Here is a 17,175-nt window from a genome sequence, read left to right on the forward strand (position 1 = left end):
TGCATGTTTTGACACTACCACTTTTTTTTTTCTGATTTGGTTTTCAGCTTCCTGTGATATCTTCAGATGTGTAACCATTTCCCCCATGTAGGTTCGGTGGCACCGGGGTTTCATAATTAAAACAATTTTTCATAACTTAAGAGGGAGAGAATTTAGAATGATTGCTGTCTTTTTAAAGCAGCACGCAGGAAGTGCTGTGTGATTCCTGCTGGGATAAATGGGCATGGAGGTGGAACCTGTACCTGCTGTCTTGCTAAATTATTCACCTGGTGCCAGTTAGATTTTATTTTCAGGTGGTTCTTTTGGAAATCCAGCTGCTGCTTTCTGGATGCTCTGTATTTCCAGGTCTCCTGCCACATTGGTGTCACAAATGGCTAAGCCATTTGTATATCTTCTTAGTGACTGAAGAAGCCTTATACTGGCAAGGCGTGCCCAGATCTGTTTGGAATGGGATTACTCGTCAAACGTGGCCAGCAGTTTAGGGAAAATTGCAAGGGAGTCCCATTTTAGTTACTGCAGAGTGACTTTTTTGCTTGCAGCATGTACTTTTGAAATACACAAATTTAAAACAAGCTTCTGTCACCCAAAAGCCAGTGTTATAAAATTCATAAATTGTCTGTTTCTTAGCATCTAGTCAGATGACTCCAGAACCAAATGGGTTATGCACCTCTTCCAGCAAATGGAGACGGAATAAACTGACATCGCAGTGCATATATCCCTGCAGAGACGACAGCCTGCCAGTATTCTCTATCTCAGCAGATGGTGGACGTGCATCTCCCTACTGAGGATTGCTTCATTTTGAAAAGAAATTAAGGATTACATTCGCTCTGTTATATTGCGGTGATACCAAAAGGTCCCTCCCACAGTTGAGAATTCCTGAGGTGATTTCCATGGTCCCTAAGATGAGTCTGGGAGCTGGTTTTTCAGCTGGCATAGACTTAGCTGCTTAAATAGCTGAAAGGCAGCAGGTGCAAGAAGCTGAGCTCGGCTGTGAGCGTGGTCTCTGTACTCGGTGCGCCGTTCCGACGTTCATCCCATCCCATGGGAAGTCGAGGGGCATGGGCAGCCTGGTGGGTTGAGCAGCCTCTGTAGGCTAGACTCCGCTCTGTGGCTTTTTCACTGCGCGTTGCGTGGTAGGCTGCAACGGCATGTTGCGCTCTTTCTTAGGCTGCTCTCTGCAGGATTGTCTGTTCAGTGTGTGCGTCTAGTTGTGCGTCCAATTCCTGATGCCTAGTCGAGCCTTGATTTGTGTGTCTAAGTGGTGCTTTAAGTGACCACATGCTTCCTGTTGCCTACAATTTGTATTGTTCGCTTAAATTGTTTTACAGCGCTTATTTTTGGGGCGCCTAAGGTGTGAGGCACCTAGCATTTTTGGACGTACAAAAAAAAAAAAAGAGCTAGACGCATGCCTCTGGCTGCCACTCAAATGCACTGACAGCCATAATGATGCCTGTGCTTAAGACACCTAAGCGCCTTTCATTTTGCATTGCCTGTCATATTTGGGCATCTCAGCCAGGAGTGCCCACTAGCTTATGTCAGTGCTGTTTGGAGGCTCGGGAAGAATTGCCTTCCTCTGATTTCACTAAACCTGGCTCTTCTCAGCCAGATATAGGCCTTGGTACAGATGGCTCAGGTGGGGTGCCTGTTTTTGGAACTTCCCTAACTGGTTCCTCAGGCAACGGTAGCTCAGTGAGTGCACCTCAAGTACCTCCTGAATTGGATGCTTCTACCGTTTTATGGGTAGAGTTTTTTTTCTTTTCTTCCAGGGATTGCAATCTTCAGCCCTCTCTAATACTCCCAGAGCAGAGTCTCAAGTAGGAAGTTTGCTGGGACCTACTGTTAAGCACTGGAGTGTACTGCTAGAGCGGCAGCAGGACTTCCTGATGGAGGTCCAGATGGCACGGATGATGATGCTGCTCTGACTGGTGAGAGATTCTTCTGGGATTAGAACTGTATAGAACCAGACCACGGTTCTTTCATAAAGATGAACCAGCTCTGATCTCCTAGACCTTGAAAATGCTCTGAGTTCCTGGGGCGGACACTGTGACTGAGCCGAAGAAAAATCCCATTTTGGTTTCCTTGCGTAAGGCCTCTTGTCTCTTTCTTTCCCCTTGATGGAAGCCGTTCAAGAATTAATCTTGTGGGGGCGCCTCAGAGGCTAATTTCGAAGGGGGTCGGGTTTTGGAAGGCCTGTACCCTCTGGATCCAGTGACAAGAAAGAGTTTACATTTTCTGAAGGTAGATACTTGTGTGTGCAGTCTCCAAGCAGACCCCTAGTCTGAGGGAGGAGGAGCGGCCTTTGAGGATGCTCACGATAAAAAGATTCTGTCCTTAAGCAAGCATTTGATGCAGTGGCAATGACCTTGCAGATCACTTCTTGTTTGCTTCTCTCCCAGGAGATCGATTATTCTGGGGTGATCTCTAGGGCAATTATGGAGCCAACTGCTGCTTTTTTTCCCACAGATGAGGGCTGTGATTTGGTCCACTCTTAAGCCGGAGGAGTTGCTTCCATAGTAGCTGCCAGGCATCCGTTGTGGCTGAGAAGTTGGTCGGCCGATGCAACCTCCCAGGCTAACTTTACCAAACTGCGCTTTAAAGGCTTGCCTGCAGTTTGGGAGTGATTTGGGAAAACTGGCCAGCAAGTGGGGCAAATCTCTGGACCCTCAGAGGATAAGCAGACGCCGCACTCTTAGCATGAGGTTATACTAGAGGATCCAGGTGTTTTCATCTTTATAGACAAACGACCCTTCAGAAAACTCTACCTTTTGGTAGATCTGTCCTTTCGTCCCCATCAGCCAAGAAGGGGCATGGGTTTGGGTAGTGGAACCTCCCTGACCCTCCCAAGGAAGGATTGCAAACCCATCCCTGGTACCAGGAGATAGGGGGGATACCTCTCTTCTCAGAGGTGGGTTGAGATCACATTGGATCAGTGGGTCCTGGAGGTGATACGAGAAGGACATGCGCTGAAGTTTCGCAGTGTTCCTTGGGATGTTCATGGTGGCTCCCTGTCACTCACCACAGAAGAAGCAGGTGGTGGGAACTACATTGGCAAGGCTCCTCAGTCTGAGGGATGTGGTTCCAGTGCCCACATCTCAAGAAAATACTGGTGGATATTCCATTTATTTCATTGTGCCCAAGGAGGAAGGTTCCTCTCATCCTATCCTGCATCTCAAAGGTATCAACTGTCATCTATGGGTGACACATTCGCATGGAAACATTGGACTCGGTAATAATGGCTGTATAGTCGGGAATTTCTGACCTCTTTTGATCTGTCCAAGGCATACCTTTGTATTTCCATCCAATTAGACCATGCTTTCTGCGGTTCGCAGTTCTGGACACCATTATCAGTTTTGGGCCCTGCCCTTTGGTCTGGCCACCACCCCAAGGACCGTTTCCAAGGTACTGGTGATAGTGGCGGCAGAATTGAGAAACGGGAACCTCATACACCCATATTTGGATTGGCTGATCTGAGCTATGTCATGGGAAGAGAGCTACAGAGTGACTCACAAGGTGATCTCCCTGTTACAGGAGCTTGGCTGGGTGGTAAACCTAGCTAAGAGCAGTCTTCAGCCTGCTCAGTCATTGAAATACCTTGGGGTCTGGTTCAACATAGAGCAGGGCAAGGTTTTTCTGCTGGAAGTGCGCATTCATAAGCTGACGGGTCAGTCTGAACATTCTGCGCCCGACAGTATGGTCCTACCTGCAAGTACTTAGCTTAATAGCAGCAACCCTGGAAGTGGTCCCTTGGGCGAGGGCAAATGCATCCTCTTCAGCACTCCCTGCTGTTTCTGTGGAACCCACAGTTTCAGGACTATTTGATTCGGCTCCTCCCAATTGCAGTGGTGGCTGCAGGTGGATCATTTAAGGAAGGGTGTTTCCAAAGGACCAGTGACCTCCCCAACCAACAGATGCGAGCCTCCTTGGTTGGGGAGTTCGATGTCAGGAGCTGATGGCACAAAGGTGCTAGAATGTAGAAGTCTCTCTGGAGCATCAATTGACTGGAAGCCAGGGCGATCTGGTTGGCATGTTTGCAGTTCAGCAACAGGCTGCAGGGTTGATTGGTCCAGATAATGTTGGACAATGCAACAACTGTGGCTTACTTCAGTAGGCAGGGAGGAACCAAGAGCCAGCAAGTGTCACAGGAAATCAGCTTATGCAATGGGCAGAAGTGCATCTCTAGATCTCAGCCTCACACACAGCAGGAAAAGACTATGTAAGAGCTGACTCTTTCAGCAGGAGAGTCTGGATCCAGGAGAATGGGCTTTGTCAGATGAGGCATTTCAGCTGATTCTGGATCACCGGAATGTGTGAAAGTTCCACGATTCTTCCGTTGCAGGAGAGATCCAAAGTCATTGGGGATTGATGCCCCAGTCCTATATACCTTTCCTCCATGGCCCATGTTGGGCAGTTTGATCCAAAGGACTGAATGCCACAGAGGGAGGGTGCTCTTGGTTGCACCAGATTGGCCCAAGAGACTGTGGTATGTGGATTTGCGGTGGCTCCTGGGGAACACACCCCTTCACCTTCCGGCATACAGGAACCTGCTAAGTCAGTGTCCGGTTTTCACGAAGATCCGACTCTCTTGCATTACCTGCTATTAAGTTCACTTAGAGAATAGCCACTGCCATTAGCAATGGTAACATGGAATAGACTTAGTTTTTGGGTACTTGCCAGGTTCTTATGGCCTGGATTGGCCACTGTTGGAAACAGGATGCTGGGCTTGATGGACCCTTGGTCTGACCCAGTATGGCATTTTCTTATGTTCTTATGGCACTTGAGAGGGCTTGATTGCTGAAATGTCGATACTCAGTGGCAGTGATTTCCACTTTGCTTAGAGCTAGAAAGTTCTCCACTTCCTCGGCCTATGTGCGAGTTTGGCAAGTTTGAGGCCTGGTGTGAGGATCGAGGTACTCCTCATTCAGCCAAGATCCTGCTCATTTTGGAATTTTTGCAGGATGGCTTGAATAAAGGTTTGGCCCTTAATTCCTTAAAGGTACAAGTAGTGGCTCTTGTCTGTTTCAGGGGCCAGGTGAATGGTGGTTCCTTGGCTCATCCTGATGTGACCTGTTTCATGAAAGGAGTGAAACATCTTTGTTTTCCCTTGCAGTTTCCAGTACCCTTATGGAGTCTTAATTTGGTCTTGGATTTCTTAGTGGGTCCTACGTTTAGAACCTGTTCTTGCGGTTACTGACCTTAACATTTTTTGTGGCAATTTGTTCTGCGAGGAGAGTTTCCAAGCTGCAAGCCTAGTCTTGCTGGGATCCCTTCCTCTGGATGACTCCAGGGGCAATACAGCTGTGTACTGTTCCTTTTTTACTGAAGGGTGGTCATTAAATTTCACTTGAATCAGTCCATCTCCCTGCCTCCTTTGGACAGAGATGTAAGGGAGTATAGTCTGTTGTGACCCTTGGATGTCAAGTGGCATATCATCTGGAAGTTACTGAGCCTTTATGGAAAACGGATTGCCTGTTTGTCCTTCTTGGCAGTACTAAACCAAGGAGAGCTGGCCTTGTGGGCTACAATAGCCTGCTGGGTTAAGGAGGTAGTCAGGGCAGCATACATTGATGCTGGCAAGCTGTTACCTACTCAGGCTAGGGCTGATTCCACTAGGGCTCAGGTAGTGTCATGGGCAGAAGTTAGGTTGCTGTCTCCCATTTACATTTGCTGAGCTGCGACGTCCTCCTTACACACCTTTTCCAGATATCATCTGGATATACAGGCCCAGGAAAATGCAGCCTTTACACATGTGGTTTTGACAGGACTTCGGGCAGCCTCCCACCTTTATGTACTCATAAAGGTGGGAGGCATCTGACTGGATGCCAAGAAATGAAATTACTACTTACCTGATTTCCTTTTTAGGATTGTCAGATGAATCCAGTATCCCTCCCTTGGCTGCCGAATGGTTGTACTATGGTCCTCTTGTGTGACTATGTATTACAGGGATTACTGGTGTTAGTCCAGTCCCTAGACTAGTGTTAATATGTTTGTCTAAGCTCAGTGCTTCCTGTTAACTGAGTATTGACATGGTTATCTGTTTTTTAATCAGGTTTTTTTTTCTAGTCTGTCTGCAGCTTGCTTTTGAAGAAAATACTGGCAGGCTGATGTCATTGCAGGGATATATATACACACTATATCAGTTTGCTAAGTCTCCATCTGCTGGTAGAGTTGCATAACCCACTTGTGCTGGATTCATCTGATTGGCCTAAAGCAAAGAAAATTATCAGGCAAGTCGTAATTTCTCAATTTTGATGAGTACTCGGGGGAGGAAATAACCTTTTAATAACAAATTACGTGTTACATAAATGCTCTTTAAATGTCTTTCCGTATTCTCCAGTCCATCTTTACCATCCCTTCACAGGCCAGCTTTAATACTTCCTGTTAAGTTGCACCACTGTGCTTTTTAAACATTACCACTTTACTCATGAAACCCTCAAGGGTTCGTATAATCGGACCTTGTCTAGACCCACCTTTTCAGAACCCAGGTGTGTAGGACCCTGTATAGTTCAGCTGTTGAGCACAAGAGGGTTATAGGCCAGCCTCGTTCACTGTCTTTGAACTGCTCTTGAAGTCTCTTTGAATGATTCTTAGTTCTTAAATCTTTTTTTTTTTCCTTTGTCTGCTCCCTTTCAATGTACATTGTAATGTTCTGTGGTATTTCGAAAGTCCTCCTAAAATTGTTCCCTTACAATGGTCATGACTGGCATATTGGTTTAGCAAGCCTGCCTGAGAGAACCTGATGTTTTTAGCCAGTCCCAGGCTTTTATTTGATCATATGGAAATGATTTTATATGAAAATATATATTTCAGGGTGAGAGATTTTGCAGCAGTGAGCAGGCCTCACATCCATTTCAATTTTTTATAGCATCACAAGAGTCTAGAGGTCTTATTGTTAATATATGGATTTTAAGCACTTGCATTGAAGCATCAGGAAATTCTCCTTCTGGTTGGTAATTTGTATACTGCACGCCAGACACATTCTGCACTGAACAGGCGCACAGAGGTGAATCCATATTCCTTAAAGCCTTCAGTCCAGTCGAGAGACAGGTCATCATGCAAAATCACAGTAGACAGCAAGGCTGTGACTTAGAGGATTTAAGATAGGTAGTGATAGAGGGGAACTTTTGAGTATCAAGATATGAGTGGGGGTCTGGAAACGATATAAGGAGAACTCTGATTTCTAAACTGGGGGTAAATCAGCCACCTCTTATAAGGAATAGCAGCCCCTCGTCTGTCAAAGACTGAGAAATACCAGATTTTATGGTAGCAATTCATACTCAGCTGCCCAAGTACTGTTCTAGCTGATGTCAGCAGAACCCTTGACTCAAAAACACCAAGAAGCTCCATGTCTGCTGCTTTGGACGAGCGAGGCCCAGGTCTGACCGACTCTTCTGTCTGGCTTAGTAACCCCAGGAGACACGCCTAGTGAAGAGTCTCTGAAGCAATCCTCACCTTTCCCAAAAGAGGCAATGAAGGATGACCACATGGCCATGGTCTGGCAACCAACCGAACAGGAGCAGCTGGCACTGGACAGGCGATGTATATCCGGTAAGGGGGGGTCCGATTCTGAGGGGGTTTAAAGAATGACCTTTCTGCTGACTCACTAATTTTAGTGTAAGGCGACCTAACTAGGAAATCTGACTTCGTTCATGGCAGAATTTTATGTTAACTTCCTTACCTACGTTGAGCTATTTTTTTTTTTGAAGCTCTGCATAATGAAATGAAACGTGCCTCGGGCGACTTCTGTCAGATTGGTGCTTTCATAGTTCTGCTTTCTCCCCCGGCATCATTGACATTTCCTTCTGTGTACTCAGACCCCCCCAGGAGAGCGGAGGACACAGACTTCAATCTACCGGAAGTTCCTGCTGCCTTTGACGTAGAGACTGAGTTTACAGATGAGACCAAAGCTGCCGTTATCCAGCATACTGTACCAACAGGTAAGGCTGGCATCTGTCAGGGGTATTAACGTAGAAACATGGCAAAAAAAAATGATGACCATACGGCCTTGCTAGGCTGCCAGTAATAATAAACTGCTCAGCTCTACAATCCCCTATCACTCATTCCGATTCCTGCCCCTGTGATTGTCCCAGGTATTCTCGAATTGAGATACTGTCCTGGTCTTCTCCACTTTCACTGGAAGGCTCTTCATGCATCCACCCACCCTTTCCATAAAGGATTTCCTTAGATTAATCCATATGGGTCTCCAGGCTTCATGAGCCTTTGCTCTATCTACAGGTCTCCACTGAACTTAATGGTTAGATCCAGGAGCCTTTAAGTTACATTAAACTAATCTGAAGGGTAGAGGACAGCAGTTATTAGTACAAGTGGACTGATTTTTGCCGACTGTCAAGAACACTACTCAGATTGCATATGGTGGTTATGGGCCGTGGCTGCCTCCACGTGAGCTCCAGCAGAGGTATTACTGCTGTATTGTAATAACTCGTGAGGTTATAGTGAATGTAGGGTTTTCAGGTAATGTGCTCACTCCCCGCCCCCCTCCTGTAAATTTCTTGTTTGAAAAAAGGTGGTAATGTGCAGGCCTGGAGAGAGAAGGGAGACTGCAGCTCCTGCAGGCCATCAGCAGTGTCCTGCCTGCCCTGGGCTGGAAAGGGTTGGTGGGAGGTGGGGTTTGTACTTCATAGGCAAGTGTGCCTACGGTGGGATAGGGGTAGCAGAGCCTCTGTGGGTGCAAGATGGTTGGGGGGGGGAGGGGACATATGATAAAACAAAACCCCACTAGCAGAAACATTTAGATTTTTCGGGACAAATGTTTACATTGTATATGCCATTTTACTTTTTTTTTTTCCCTCAGTCTTCCTTTTACCCTATCATCACTGTGAACTACCTCTCCCTTCTCAAAGGTCTCATTTTCCTCTGCTGCTCAGTCTGCTCTCCCTCTTTGCATCATCTCTTCCCTCCTTACTGTATTTCTTCCTTGCTGCCATCTCTTCCTGTTTTTTTCTCCTCACTTCTGTTTTCTGTTAGTTTTGCGCGGCTGCCTACATTGTGCAGCCTTGTCAGAAGTGAGGGAGACCCCCTCCCCCTTGGCAGCCCGAAATGGGGCAGTGATGGGAGTGTTTCTAGGTGTGAACCTACTGCCTTGCGCCCACCCCTACCCCCGTCCAGGCTCTGGCCCTGACCTCATTCACTCACAGGCCCCCCCCCCCCCTTCTCTTACACACACTTAGGTTCCATGTGTGTCATTCACACATGCACCCTTACACAGGCTCCCTCCCTCTCTCTCATACACACACAATCCCTCTCACACACAGAGGGTGCCACTTGTGGACAGCTGAGACTGCTTCTCTAGGTCACGAGCAGGATGGATGCTGGCTTGCGGCTCGCAGAGTTCTCTCAGCCACGAGTGAGAGAGGCTTTGCTTGTAGCCCCCTAATGGCTGGCGCCACAAGTGACCGCCTAGTTCACCTATTGGGATGCGCCAGCCCTGAGTTCTGGTCGCCCCAATGCATAAAAGAGAGAGTGCAGCTAGAAATGGTACAGAGAAGAGCAACCAAAATGATAAAGGAGCAGAAACCTGTTTAAAAAAAAAAAAAAAAGTTTGGACAAGTTCCTGGAGGAAAAGTCTATAAACTGTTAGCGTTGTAGACTTGAGAGAGCCACTGCTTATCCCTGTTATGAGCAAGGAGGATTGGACTTCCCCCTTTGGGATCCTGCCAGGAATTTGTGACCTGATTATGTTGGAGCAAGAACATAAGAACAGGGGGCCCATCAAGCCCAGTATCCTGTTTCCAACAGTGGCCAATCTAGGACACAAGTACCTGGCAGGATCCCAAGGAGATAGATGGATTTCAAGCTGCTTATCCCAAGAATAAGCAATGGATTTCTGCAACACTCCCTTAATGGGACTTTTCCTCCAGCAACTTGTCCAAACCTTTTTTAAAAGTAGCTATACTAACAGCTTTCACCACATCCTCTGGCAACGAATTCCAGAGCCTAATTATGCATTGAATAAAGAAATATTTTCTTACTAGTTTTACATGTATTACCCAGTAACTTCATTGTGTGGCCCCTGTCTTTGTACTTTTCGAAAGAGTAAACTGGTTAACTTTTACTCATTCCATTCCACTCATTTTATAGACCTCTATTATATCTCCCCTCAGCTGTTTTTTTTTTTCTCCAAGATGCAGAGTCCTGATCTCTTTAACCTTTCTTAATAGGGGAATTGTTCCATCCCTGTTATCTTGGTCACCCTTCTCTGTAGCTTTACTAATTCTGCTATATCTTTCTTGAAATGTGGTGACCAGAACTGAAAACAATGCTCAAGATGAGGTCGCACCATGGAGTGATAGAGGCATTAATATTCTCTCCTGTCCTAATAATCCCTAGCATTGTTTGCTTTCTTGGCTGCTGCTGTTGCTGCACACTGAGCAGAAAACATCATTGTATTAATGAGACAGATCCTTTTCCTGAGTGGTGTAGCTATAATTTGGGTTTCTTTTCCTAAGTGCAAAACTTTACATTTGTCTACATTAAACTTCATTTGCCATTTGCATGCCCAGTCTCCCAGTTTTGCAGTGTCTTCTTGCATTTTCTTGCAATTCTCTCGTGATTTGGCAACTTTGAATAATTTTGTTATCAGCAAATGTGATCACCTCACTTGTTCCCCTTTCTGGCCCATTTATAAATATATTAAAAAGCATCCGTCCCAAAGCAGATCCATTTGGAAAATTTACCATTTAGCCCTACTGTTTTCTATCTGGCAATCCAGAATAGGACACTGCCACAATATCCCATGATTTTTTAAAATTTCCCAAGTCTCTTATGAGGAACTTTGTCAAATGCTTTCTGGAAATCCAGATACACTATATGAACTGGCTCACCTTTATCCACGTTTGTTTATGCCTTCAAAAGTAGCAAATTTGTGAGGCAAGACTTCCCTTGGCTAAATTCATGTTGACTTTGTCCCATTTAAACTATACTTATCTATATGTTCAGTAAGCTTGTTCTTTGATAGTTTCTACCATTTTGCCTGGCATAGACATCAGACTCAATGGTCTATAATTTCTTGGATCACCCCTTGATTCCTTTTTAAAAATTGGCATTACATTGGCAACCTTCCAGTCTTCAGATATCGTAGATGTTGATTGACAAATTTCCAGTAGCAGGTCCACAATGTCTCAGTTCTTTCAGCACTCTGGGATGTATATTAATTTGGTCCAGGTGACTTGCTACTCTTTAGCTTGTCAATTTGCCCTAGGTACATCTTCCAGATTCTCAGAGATTTGTTTCAGTTCCTCTGCATCATCACCTTTGAATGTCATTTCTGGCATGGGATTCTCTCTTAAATCTTCCTCAGTGAATACTGTAGCAAAGAATTCATTTAGTGTGTCTGTGGTTTTTCTCAACTCTAAGTGCTCCGTTTACCCCTTGATCATCTAATGGGTCCAACTGACTCCCTCGAAGGCTTTTTACCTCTAATGTACCTGAAAAAGTTTGTTTTTGCTTCCACGGCAAGCTTCTTTTCAAATTCTTTGCCTTCTGTATCAATGCTTTGCTATTGACTTGCCAGTGCTTATGCCATTTCCTGTTTTCTTCATTCAGATCCCTCTTCCACTTCTTGAAAGATGTTCGTTTAGATATTATAACCTCTCACCTCTCCTTTCAACCAATGCCGGTAGTCGTTTAGCCTTCTTTTCACCTTTTCTACTGTGTGGAATACGTCTCTTCTGGGCTTCCGAGATGGTATTTTTAAACACCCATGCCTGAGCTAAACTTTTAACCTGTACAGTTGCTCCTTTGTGTTTTTTTTTGTTCCTTACCATTTTTTTAGTCACCTTTTTGGAAGTTAATGCCATCATAATAGATTTCTCTTTTGCTCTCCCTCCACTTAAGTCATATTTGATAGTGTTGGAGCCACTTGGACAGTAGTGATCACAATTACCTCGTGCACCAAATCCAGTGTTCCACTAAGGACTTAGGTCTAAAATAGTTTCCTCTCTTGTTGGTTCTTATACCAGCCGCTCCATGAAGCAGTCATTTTATCTAGGAACTTTACTTCTCTTGAATGTCCTGATGTAACATCAGTTTCTCTAATTTCTTTTAGCATTTCATTCTGTTAATTCTGGACAGGTGGACGGTAATACCACCCCCATTACTATATTATTCCCTTTTTCACCTGGAATTTCTATCCATAAAGATACTCATTTGCAGAAAAGGATCTTGGACTGGATGGATATTTTCATCTGACCTAGTGTGGCACTTCAGATTTTCTAATATAAGCAGCAGTGAGCAGTTTTTCCTGCAATTTTTTATTTTTATTTTTTTTTAAACTTACTGCAAGGGATGAATAGTGGAGGGACCTGTTCTGGGCCCACTGTTTGTTTTTTTTAATATATTTATAAATGACCTGGAAATGGAAACAGTGAGCGATGTGATCAGATTTGCTGATGACAATTTATTCAAAAATAAATAACAAGGGGATTGTAAGAGGACTTTGCAAAACTGGCAGACTGGCAAGCAAATGAAATTTAATGTGGACAAATGAAGTGATACTCTTAGGGAAGAGTAACCCAAACTGCATTGTGTAACCATATTAGGAGTCACTACTCAGGAAAAGGATCCTAGGTGTTATCGTTGAAAATACGTCGACATATTCTGCTCAGTGTGCAGCAGCAGCAACCAAGAAAGCAAATAGAATGCTAGGGATTATTGGGAAAGGAATGGAGAATAAAGCAGAATATCATAATGCCTCTGTATCACTCCATGGTGCAACTTCATCTTGAGAATTGTGTGCAATTCGGTCACCGCATCACAAAGATGTAGCATAATTAGAAAAGGTACAGAGAAGGGCAATCAAAATGAGAAAGGGGATGGAGCAATTCCCCTATGAGAAAAGGCTAAAGAGATTAGGACTCTTCAGTTTAGAGAAGAGAAGGCTGAGGGGGGGAGATATGATAGAGGTCTATAAAATAATGAATGGAACGAGTAAATGTTAATCAGTTTACTCTTTCAAAAAGTACAAAGACTAGTAGGGACACAATGAAGTTACTAGATAATACATTTAAAACTAAGATTTTTTTTTTTTTTTTTACTCAATTCATAATTTCTGGAATTCTGTCGCCAGAGGATGTGGTGAAAGCTATTAGTTTAGCTGCATTTAAAAAAAAAGATTTGGACAAGTTCCTGGAGGAAATGTCCATTAACCATTACTAAGGTAGCGTTGCAGAAATCCACTGCTTATTCTTGGGATAAGCAGCTTGGAATCTATCTACCCCTTGGTATCCTCCTTGTGACCTGGATTGGCCACTGTTGGAAACAGGATACTTGGTTTGATGGACCCTTGGTCTGACCCAGCCTAGCAAGCCTTATGTTTTTATGAGAGTGGGGGAGCCCTATATTTTCTTACTCCCACTTCAGTTGCACCTTTTGGAGGAAGCTCCATTTGCTATGGAAGAAAAATTGGACTTGAATGTTGAGCATTTTGGTTGGTTATACCACCGCACTGGGAGTGTTTTTAGGGATGTTGAACATGAGGATTGGTGGTGCCCAGGCAGTTTGGAGAGATTCTTTGAGATGGGTTGTCAGCAGTTGGGGGATGGCAGAGCTATTCGTAACCTAAGATGGCAAGTAAGCTTTCCACCAAATATGTCCTAATATAATTTTTTTTTGTCCTGCTGTATAAACAGAAGTGTCCCCCCTACATACGTTTTTTGTGATGAGTTAAAATATAGAACGTAGGAGTCCTTGTTGCTGTGAGTGGCCATAGTCTGCCTCTGTGGTGCTTGGACCAGTTTAGGTGGCCTTTCTTACTAGTGTTAGGCACGTTTGTGTTAAAAGAATCTGAAACGCCCAACAAACCTATCCTTTCTTAGCTGATAAAGACCCAAATGGTGTCTCCGTTCTGCCCAGCAGGACGTTTAGGGTAGTAACTGCTGCTCAGTGCAGGTCATCCCCATGCGGAAATATTACAACTAAAAGTCTTTCCCATCTAAAACGCAGACAACTAATTTCATGTGCTGAAGCAATTTTTTTTTAAACAGGTGCTAAAGTGCTTTATCGAACGCTATCTGCAAAGTATTCATGTTTAAATAAAAATATATATAGATGGCAAACCAGTTTTTTTTTCCCATTCGCACCGCTAGCTAGCATTTCGTGAGTTTAAATGGTAAGGGTTGTGATTATAAAAAAAAACCCCAGCATGCACACAGTAATCCCTCTTCTGCCTCCAGTATCGTCAGAAACACCCATGTTAATAGAATGCAACGAGCCTGTGTCGGAGCACGTGCCCTCTGATGTAGTTGCCGTTCCCGCTGGGCAGGAGACGACGGAAAGGCTGCCCCAGGAGCTGCCTGCAGGTAAGTGGCAGCATTAGAAAAACAGAAAGCCGCATCTTGGGGGGAGGAGGTAAAAAAAAACCCCCCAGGTGCTGTGAAATGTGGAAACCCCTGCTGTTCAGATTCTAGGTGTAGGTCTTACCATGGTCACCCTTTAGGTATTCATAGACTGAACCCTAAAAGGGGAAACCTTTTCTAGTCATCGGCTGAGCAAGCATCTGCTGTTGAAGTCTGGATGTGCATAGATGCTCCTGCACAAGGACCAAACCCATCAAAGGCTTAACATGTTTCCGCAGAGCTCTGGGTCCTTCACCCCTGTGGAATGCCTGCAGGCATTTTAGGGTAGCCAAGTTTGTTCAGGGAGTGAGGCTGCTCTCACTGTCTTCGGTCCTTTAATGTTGCCAGGGTGGAAAGGAGCCCTCCAGTCTTTCTGACGGCTTAAAAATAAAGCTTAAGGATGACGAGCCATTGGTGGCTGAAGCCCCATTGCTGATGTGGGCCTGGCTTGCCTTTCTGCAAACGGAAGCTTCTAGCCCACTTTAAATCTGCTTCAGGCGGCTTATAACGGGACCGGATGCAGTACCGTGCACTAGCCGCAGCACACGACTTAACACGAGATTGGACACACACTTTGGACGCGCGTCCATAACGCTGGATCCAGTACCGGGGGGTTAGTGCTCCCAAATCACCGCGTAGCTAATAGCGCTCATCCTATGTAAAATGTAGATGAGGCTATTAGCTAATCCCCCCACGATCCAATAACATTTTCTGCGCAACCAATGCGCCCTTGCAGTGCTGCAAATTTTACGCCCGCCCAGGGCTGATGTAAAGTTATGTCATGCTCAAGGCCATCTTGGGGGGAAAAAAAAGAAAAATCCTGCTTTCTGTGATTCCTCCTAATAGTACCGAAGCAATACTAAATAGGAGGAACCAAATAAAGCAGTATTTGAGAAAAAAGTCTTTGAAAAAAAAATTCTGGACATCCAGTATCCACACACAAGATCCACGATCCAGGCAGAGTATCTTGTGCCGGTAGCAGGAGAGAAAACACTCGTAGATTAAACATTCGTTTTTCCCAGCCCGCTTACCAGCCACCTCCCCTGCGCGCCCGATGCAGAGGGAAACACTAGGGACGTACATTTGTCCCTAGCGCCTCCTTTTTAACATGACCCCTCATTTAAATATTGGATCGCGTGCCCAGAGGAGGTGGCTGGCTGCGTGTTACGAAAGCAAGCGCTCAACACAAGAGTCCCCGTTCTCTGCACACATTTATTGCGTCTGCTCCAATATGCGGTCAAGGGCATGGTCTGCCCTTTTACATCCACCAGATTTTTTCCCCTCTGTTCCTTCAGCTTCACTCTACTGTAGCCATCGCCGTAGGGATTCACTGAACCGGACTCTCTTGGACAGCGTATGGCGCACCTTGAATCTCACCCTTGCTCTTGTCTAACCTTCTGCTGATGGTGGGGAGCGGGGCCCTTCCTCTCTGAGCCAGTCAGGTTTTCCGGAGCTCTCTAAAACAGGGAAAGCCAGTGCTTAAGGACCCAAACAAGTCTGATATTCCGGCTATCCATAACAATTATATGCATGAGGTAATTAGCATGCAATGGAGGCAGCGCATGCAGATGATTTAATATGCAAAACCATCATGGAGCTGTTGAAAAACCAGACTTGTTTGTGGCGCCTGAGGGCTGGAGTTGGCCATCCCGGGTCTGTTGCCTACATCGGAGAATAGTGCATGCAGATATCTCATGCATGTTCAACAGGGGATAGCCTGAAAACTCGGCTGGCTGGGGAAGGGCTTGAGGAACAGTTTGAGTACCACTTATCTAATGACTGGGATTCCCTCTGGCTCTCTCCCACTTCCCCCTTCATGCGGGACACTGAACAGCATCTGCAGTTCCTGTTAGCTGGAGGGAACAGAAAGTTGTCTGTGGGACTCGATCCAGGGCTCGGAGCACTACCAATGGGGGCTGGCGTGCTTCCTGTTTAAGCCTCTGTAAATCAGGGTGTCATTTGATATGATTTTCCTGTTTCACGGCCTTCTGAACCCTTTTTTTTTTTTTTTTTTTAATTGGGGGGGGGGGGGTGTTAGAGGAAGACTAAGTGCAAATATGTTCCGGGTTATAAATGTAGCATGCAAGATAGATGGCTGCCCTGGCGTGTGGATGACAAATCCAGTCTAAGCCTTTATTTCAAGTTTTGCCGTCAGATTTCCAGTTTGGAAATCAGTTGAAATAAATGTATTCAGCACATCGCTTGCAAATAAAAAAATAAATGAATGCGTTTTTTTTTTTCAGTAACTCTACCCTTGGAACTGGCTGCAGTAACAGAGGATGTGAAACTGGCAAAGACCCCAGAGCAGGTGGAACCCAGCGCCCCTCCATTTGATTTGCTAACAGAGGTCCCACTTGCCATGAAGCAACATGTGGAGCCGCCTCAGGAGCCTGAAGGTAAGGAAGAGGTGCAAAGGATTTAAACTTCACGAGTTGGCATCTGGTTGTCATCCTGCCAGATCTGTCTTTCCAGTATTCTCTGCAGAATTATAAGCAGTGTATGACTGGGCTTGGTTAGCGCTTGGCTAGTAATCTTATATTTCCTAGCGTGTAGCCAGATGGACTCAGGACCAATGGGATATGCTCCCCTGTCAGCAGATTTGAGACTGAGTCAGATTTCAAAGCTGATGTCACCCTAGGTAAACCCCTGCAGTGACCTCAGCCCTTCAGTATCTGTCTCCAGCAGGTAGTGGATGTACCTCTCCCTATGGGGAGTGCTGTACTTCTTGGAAGGAGAAATTCTACATTTAAATTGGAGAAAAAAATTGAGCCCTTCTCTCCTGCGGTGATATCTGAAGGTCCCTCTCCCAGTTGAGAATTCCTGAGGC

General features: G+C 45.3%; 1 protein-coding gene across 16 annotated transcripts in view; it reads left to right on the forward strand.

The window, feature by feature from the left end:
- MAP4 (microtubule associated protein 4) overlaps positions 1–17,175 on the forward strand; it is a 456,329-nt gene that overhangs the window by 269,827 nt on the left and 169,327 nt on the right. For 15 of the 16 annotated variants that reach the window (XM_029588164.1, XM_029588168.1, XM_029588169.1 and 12 more), the window contains exons 9-12: positions 7,402–7,545; positions 7,812–7,934; positions 14,187–14,312; positions 16,592–16,744. In XM_029588164.1, the coding sequence (XP_029444024.1) occupies positions 7,402–7,545; positions 7,812–7,934; positions 14,187–14,312; positions 16,592–16,744 (546 nt within the window). The remainder of the gene's footprint in view (positions 1–7,401; positions 7,546–7,811; positions 7,935–14,186; positions 14,313–16,591; positions 16,745–17,175) is intronic. The other variant, XM_029588173.1, reaches the window with a different exon arrangement.

The sequence above is a fragment of the Rhinatrema bivittatum genome, chromosome 2, assembly GCF_901001135.1.
Source record: "Rhinatrema bivittatum chromosome 2, aRhiBiv1.1, whole genome shotgun sequence".
NCBI classification, from domain to species: Eukaryota; Metazoa; Chordata; class Amphibia; order Gymnophiona; family Rhinatrematidae; genus Rhinatrema; species Rhinatrema bivittatum.